Source organism: Boleophthalmus pectinirostris, unplaced genomic scaffold, assembly GCF_026225935.1.
Source record: "Boleophthalmus pectinirostris isolate CB_2022bp ecotype Guang Dong unplaced genomic scaffold, ASM2622593v1 HiC_scaffold_3, whole genome shotgun sequence".
NCBI classification, from domain to species: domain Eukaryota; kingdom Metazoa; phylum Chordata; class Actinopteri; order Gobiiformes; family Gobiidae; genus Boleophthalmus; species Boleophthalmus pectinirostris.
Genome location: NW_026571299.1, coordinates 8875590 through 8883089, shown reverse-complemented (window position 1 = coordinate 8883089; position 7500 = coordinate 8875590). Strand labels below are relative to the sequence as shown.

Sequence of the window (7500 nt, the reverse complement as noted above, 5' to 3'; positions counted from 1 at the left end):
GTATTATAATTTTCAATTATTTCCAACAGCTGTTTAATGTTATTACCTGTATTTCTACCATGTAAGAAGCAGATTGATCCTGGTGAATGATGTTTGGCAAAATGGATTTAAGTCTTAGAGCTAAACATTTTGCCAGTATTTTTGCATCATAACACTGGAGAGTAACAGGTCTCCAGTTCTTTAAATATACTGGGTCTTTGTATTGACCATTTGATTCTTGTTTCAATAACAGTGAAATGAGACCTTCTTTTTGGGAGTCAGTCAAATACCCCATTCTGTATGAGTAATTAAAACTCAAGAGGAATGGTTTCTTGATTTCTTTGAAAAATGTTTGATAAAATTCAATAGGTATAAAATTCCATCTATTCTGGGGTTTTCCCTTGTTGAAAGGACATGACAGCGTCAGAAAGTTCTTCCTCACTTATGAGGCCTTCACACAGATGTTTTTCTAATTCACTTTGTTTTCCATCAAATTTTTTTGGGAAGAAATCTTCAGTATCAAGAGGAGTTACCTGATGTGAGCAAATATTTTTATAGTAATTTACGATTTCTTTTAATATTGTAGATTGTGTAGATAATATACTTCCATTATTTGTAACTATTTTACATATATTCTTTTTAGAATGATTTTTCATTTGAAGGTTCAGAAAAAATTTAGAGCATTTTTCACCTTTTTTCATCCAGGTCGTTCTTTTAAGGTCGTAGATTTTTATTAAACTATTTTCTACCAGATCAGTCAACTCCTCCTGTTTGGCCATTAGAGCGTCAAGAAGCTCATTTGTTGAATTTATATCTTGATCTACTTTTTGTTGTAGTTCTTCAATATCCTTCTTAAATTCTAATTCCTTTATTTAAATTTTTTTCTTTTCCATGATGAATAGGCAAAAGCATGTCCCCTAAAACTACATTTAAGCTCTTCCCACACTATAAGTGGGTTTGAAGATGCTTCTTTAAATTTAACAAAATCATTAATGAAAACTTTCGTTTTTTCAATAAATTCACCATCTTGGAGAAGCATTTGATTGAATTTCCAATATCCACATCCACGTATACTTTCTTCTGTTACAAAATTTAAACCTATACAGTTATGGTCTGAACATAATTTGTCTTTTATTGATGATGTTGTAACTTTATTTATCAGGGAGAATGAAATCAGAGAATAATCAATACGGCTTGTTGATTCTGTCTTCTCCATGTGTATCTTGTAAATTTGGGGTTTTCAAATCTCCAGATATCAGTTAAATCGAAAGTATCCATAATGTTATTGATCTTTTGTAAAGACTGAGGATGGTAATTTATTGAAGTATTTCCTTTTCTATCTAATGATTTGTCTAAGGCAACATTAAAATCCCCTCCTATAATCATTTCCCCCTGTTGTTCCAATAATCTGTTACCAATCTCATCAAAAACAAAGGTTCATCTACATTTGGCCCATACAGATTCACCAGACAGATTCCTTGTGTTTGAATTGTTAAACTAAGAATGAGCCAGCGTCCGTGCGTATCCTTTTCTATTGATCCTAATTGGAAATTGAAATGTTTCTTTACCAATATCATAACACCTTTTGAATTACTGTTGCCATGTGAAAAAAATAGGACCATCCCCCTCTTTTTTCCATTTTTCTTCGTCTGTATTTGTTGAGTTTCTTGAAGGCAAAAAATATCTTGCGGTTTACTTTTTAGCCACATAAATATGGTTTTTCTCTTTCTGTTTTCTGCAAGGCCATTGCAGTTATAACTAATTATCCCAACTTCATTGTCCTTAATTCCATAAACCATGAGGCCTCAGAATGTTTACACATTTTATTAGTTCACTCATTTCCATTTCCCCTAAAATAAAGTTTCCCATAATTGAATTCTGTTGCACCCCTACACCTGATAAGAAAAACATATAACAGGGCAAACAAACAAACAAACAAACAAACAACAAAGACACACAGACATACAAACATACAACATAGACATACACACATGTACCCCCCAAAGCAAGAAAAATAATGGATAATTCCCCATTTTATCCATTGCCCAGTCCCAAAGTAAACTGAGTAGCTCCGATCGTCAGTCCTGTCAAGTCTGTATAGTCGTTACCATAGCAATATTGTGATGACGTAATCACTATGCGACTTTGTTATTGTTCATCATGCCTGTGCAGTTCACCATTCACATACAGTTTATCCACTATGAGACGGACTTTCTGCCCTTTTTGCCTAAAGGATTTCATAACTGGAACTAACTTACGTCGCTTTTCAACAACCTCGGTGGGATATCGACTTGTCATGAAGAATCCGGTGCCTTTCAACTTTTTAGACAAGGCAAACACTTCATCTTTTCCCTTGGAGCTAGCGAACTTTACGACCACGGGTCTCGGTTCACCTTGCTCCTTTCGCTGTCCCAGTCTATGTTCCCGCTCAAGTTGGATCTTCCTTGCACTTTCCTCCGTGAATCCGAGTTGCTCCTGCAGGAAAGTCCTGACGAGGGTCTCGGCCGAACCGTAAGTCTCTCCTTTTGCCTCATCCATCCCCATGATGAGCAGGTTGTCCCGCATGCTCCTGCAGCGGAGATCCAGCAGTTCCAACTTTAACTTCTCGTTTTCATTTCTCAGGCTGGTAGTTGTAAGTGTCAAACCAGCCACTTGTTTTTTTAATGTCTCTTGTTCCTTTTCCATGTCTGTATTTGCTTGTTGTTGAACTCCACTGACTTTTTCAACTCCACGACCTCATTTTTTAGTTCGTCCAAAATGTCAAATTTTTTAAGTTGTTCAGCCATCATCTGCAACATCTTACGATCCGCAGGGGTAAAGGTAGTTTGTTCATCCGCGTCGGAGGAAGACAACTGCTCACGAAAGCGTTTGGATCCCCCCTTTGGCATGGTGGATAACGATGGATCCCACCGCTGTCTCCTCTTCTCAAAGTACTCACGCGTGTGTGAAAAGTTACATTCACGTCCACTAATCCACCGATGTGGAGGTCATTCATTTAAACTGACCTTAGAACGGAGCGTTTTGGGTTTTTTTTAGATTAGAACAAACATTGGGACTGCTGGGACGCGATCTCAGCGTGTGTTGCTCCTGGCAGCCATGATCCTGTCTCTCTCCAGGAGGGTCCCTCTGTCTTTATCTGCTTATGATTTCATTCATTTTATTTTTTTACTTTTGTCATTTTCATGCAGCTTTTTAAAATAATAAATATGAAATGAAGTATCAGAGCCACAAGCTCGAGACAGGTGAGGGTCAGACCCCTCGACAGGTGAGATCTAAGGGGTCAGTGGGGTCAGTGGTTGGGGTCAGTGGTTGGGGTCAGTGGTTGGTCAGTCAGTGGTTGGGGTCAGTGGTTGGGGTCAGTGGTTGGGGTCAGTGGTTGGGGTCAGTGGTTGGGGTCAGTGGGGTCAGTGGGGTCAGTGGGGTCAGTGTGAGGGTGTCAGAACTTTACCTGTGAGCGGGGCGTCTGTGACTCTGAACTCGTCGCCGCTGCTGGAGCTCGAGAGTCGCTCTGGGAGGGGCTTCTGGAAAGGGGCGGGGTCTGGGAGGGGCTTCTGGAAAGGGGCGGGGTCTGGGAGGGGCTTTTTGGAAAGGGGCGGGGTCTGGGAGGGGCTTCTGGAAAGGAGCGGAGTCGGCAGGGAAGTGGGCGGGGTCGGACATCTGCGTGAGGAAGGCGGGTTTGGGGGCGGCGTCTTGCGAGGGGTCGGGGGGCGTGGCCTCGCTGGGTGGTTGCCGCGGCGAAGGCGTGGTCATGTGATACACCGGGTTCTGAAAGGAAAGGGGGAGGAGCCCCGCACGACGCCACGCCCCGTCCTCGTCGAGCTCGTCTCCGGGTGTGGAGTCGAGGCCGGTGTCATCGATGTTAACCTCATTAGCATCATTAGCTTCGTTTGGGTCTGAGTAGGACGAGCTCGGTGACATCCTCAGACCTGAAGCACAAAAGGCATTTGGTAATATTATTCACCAGAACTGACCCTAACCCCACCGGGACTGACCCAAACCCCACCAGGACTAACCCAACCCCACCGGGACTGACCCAAACCCCACCGGAACTGACCCTAACCCCACCAGGACTAACCCAAACCCCACCGGAACTGACCCAAACCCCACCGGGACTGACCCAAACCCCACCAGAACTGACCCAAACCCCACCCGAACTGACCCTAACCCCACCGGGACTGACCCAAACCCCACCCAACTGACCCAAACCCCACCGGGACTGACCCAAACCCCACCAGGAACTGACCCAAACCCCACCGGGAACTGACCCTAACCCCACCGGGACTGACCAACCCCACCAACCCACCGGACCCAAACCCCACCGGAACTGACCCAAACCCCACCACAACCCCACCCCACCAAACTGACCCAAACCCCCACCGGGACTGACCCAAACCCCACCGGGACCCAGAACTGACCCAAACCCCACCAGAACTGACCCAAACCCCACCGGAACTGACCCAAACCCCACCGGGACTGACCCTAACCCCACCGGGACTGACCCAAACCCCACCGGGACTGACCCTAACCCCACCGGGACTAACCATAGTATGTATAAAGAATGTTCTAAGTTAGTGTTCATCTCCACAGTGTTCAGCTGGACAGCAACCACAAGAGCGAATCATGATTGAGGTGACCAGACGTCCCCAAATCGAAAGCTCTGTCCCGAGTCCGGCCCTAAACGTCCTGAAAATTATCTTCAAACAGAATACTGAGCAGTAATTTTCTGATAAACATTCAAAACTGTCCATAGAACCTCTGGAACCTCTGACGACTTCTAGAAGCTCGCAAGACAAACTTTGCCTCCAGGAAAGAGAGTCTGACTGAAGCCACAGGCCGACGCAGCAGCCGCGTGTTCACAGCGAAGTGGAGCACAGAGGAGAAACAACGAGGTGGAGTATCAGCGAGGTGGAGTAATCAACGAGGTGGAGTATCAGCGAGGTGGAGTATCAACGAGGTGGAGTATCAGAGGTGGAGTATCGAGGTGGAGTATCAGCGAGGTGGAGTATCAGCGAGGTGGAGTATCAGCGAGGTGGAGTATCAGAGGTGCGAGGTGGAGTATCAGCGAGGTGCGGTCAATAGATGACTTCCCCTACATTGTGGAGATTAACTCACTACGATAAGTGTGGACGCTCCGGGATCAGGACCCTGATTTGTCGTTTACATTTACACTTTTTACCGTTTCGTGTCTAAACAAAATACTTCATTAAAACTGAATGTTTTTTTTTTTATCATTTAATGTAATTTTTACTTATTTGTAAAGAAAGGCAACACCCTCCGTCCCCGTCTGGGTCAGGGTCCGGGTTAAGGCCCTTCTCACCAGAAAGCAGGAAGGTGGTTTACGAAACGCACAAGCTGTCAATCAAACAGGAGTGACTTGGGGAATGAAGGCGTCTGATTGGTCTTTTATTTATGTTCAGATCTTGATTTAGGGACAAAATAGAGAAATGAACAAAAAAACTGCAGAGGCTCACAGTAGAAGATACAGAGAGAGGAGCCACAAGATCCCAATGGAAGTCACTGGAGCCAGAGTCAGAAGGAGCTGGAAGAGCCACCTCGAGCACTTCCTGTTTGGAACACCTGTCCATTCATAAATACAGTCTACGTGTGCACTGACCTGAGGCTGGCTGGAGACTGGAGCCTTTCGTCACAAAAAACAGCTCTTTGTTTTCTGGAGTTGGAGACGGCAGCCGCGTGAAGTCCACCAACCTGAAAAGACCCACCAAAGACCTGTTTAGATCCTCCTCTAGACCTGTCCAGATTATGTTCAGATCCTCCTCTAGAGCTGTTTAGATTCTCCTCTAGACTCTCCTCTGAAACTCTTTGGGCTGAAGCAGATGCTCAGGGGGAAGGTTGTTTTGAATCATCTGTAGGTGACACTAGAGACAGACCAGGGATTTTTCACAGAGAAAATAAAAGTCCAGAGTCTCAAACTCAAACTCGAGCTCCACAGTCTGAGTGACGTCACCGCAGAAGTGTCCTGAGTGACGTCACCGCAGAAGTGTCCTGAGTGACGTCACCGCAGAAGTGTCCTGAGTGACGTCACCGCAGAAGTGTCCTGAGTGACGTCACCGCAGAAGTGTCCTGAGTGACGTCACCGCAGAAGTGCCAGTTCAGATCCTGGTTAGACATGTTAGGGTCCAGGTTAGACCGGTTAGGATTCTGGTTAAACTGGTCAGGGATCTGGTTCTTACCCGGCCTCCAGAGCGGCGCCCACAGACGGGTTGACATTGGCAAGGGGCGGGGACATTGGGGGAGGCGATGCGATTCGCTGAGGTTCGGGGCTGGCCACGCCTATCCCTGCTGTAACCCCGCCCCCAGGGTTCGCGAGGGCCAATGAGAGCTCTCGAATGATCCGCGGCAGAGGGGGCAGCTTCACCAGAAGAGCCTGAGGAAACAAACGGGTCAGATGCCCTGACTGATGCCCTCCCCGTGTGTCAGGTGCCCTCGCCGTGTGTCAGGTGCCCTCGCCGTGTGTCAGGTGCCCTCCCGTGTGTCAGGTGCCCTCCCCGTGTGTCAGGTGCCCTCCCCGTGTGTCAGGTGCCCTCCCCGTGTGTCAGGTGCCCTCCTTGATGCCCTCTCACCTGGTCCAGCTGGCACAGGAGCCCGTGCAGGGTGGACAGTTCTCGGCCCAGGTCGATGTAGCCCTCGAAGCCCTGGCCCTGGTTCAGAGACTCGGGGCTGGAGATCTCCTGGACAAACCTCTGCATGGAGCTCCACTGACGCTCCACAAAGTCATTCATGAAAACCATGTAGTCCTCCTTCGAGCCAAACCTAGACCAGAACAAGATCGGGATCACATGAAGACCAGGATCAGGACCAGACAAGACCAAGATTAGGACCAGACCAGGACCAGGACCAGGATCAGACCAGGACGAGAGCACACATATGTACAGGTGAAGTGTCTCTGTGCACACACACACACACACACAAGTGGGGGCGGAGCTTCGTACTTGCTGAAGTTGGCGAGGTTCTGGACGACCTTGGCGATGAGCGTGAGCGTTCTCGCCGTGCGCTCGTCCGGATACTCGGAGCAGAGCTGGAAGAGCGACGGCGACATCACGGCGGGACACAGGAAACGAAGGAACAGAGACGCCGTGATGAGACGCTCGGACAGATCCCCGCGCCCACGAGCAAGACACTCCTCCCTCCAAGAACAAAACACCTCCTTCAACTCCCGAGGGAACACCCTGAACGAGAGAAGGAAGGAAAGAAGGAGGAGAAGGAGGAGAGAGAGTAAATATTGTGATTAAAAACAGAACGTACAGTGGGCGTCTCACGTTTAAATCTTCATGTCTCTTTTATTGTTCTGAAAACGTTTTATTCACTCAAAACAAAAACAACAGATTCATGTTTTATCATTTTCACTTTTGTTTTTGTTGCTCTGAGTCTTTCCTCCCTTTGCTCTTTGTGCACTCCAAGTCACTCCACCTTCAAACCTGCAGGACCTCACCTGTGGGACCTCATCTGTGGGACCTCACCTGTGGGACCTCACCTGTGGGACCTCACCTGTGGGACCTCACC

General features: G+C 47.2%; 1 protein-coding gene across 1 annotated transcript in view; it reads right to left on the bottom strand.

The window, feature by feature from the left end:
• The window catches only part of dab2ipa (DAB2 interacting protein a), a 36028-nt gene that overhangs the window by 17337 nt on the left and 11191 nt on the right, over positions 1 to 7500 (bottom strand). Inside the window, 6 exon segments of the mRNA XM_055160935.1 lie at positions 3428 to 3688; positions 3690 to 3905; positions 5594 to 5685; positions 6171 to 6364; positions 6561 to 6750; positions 6930 to 7166. Coding sequence (XP_055016910.1) covers positions 3428 to 3688; positions 3690 to 3905; positions 5594 to 5685; positions 6171 to 6364; positions 6561 to 6750; positions 6930 to 7166 — 1190 coding nt within the window.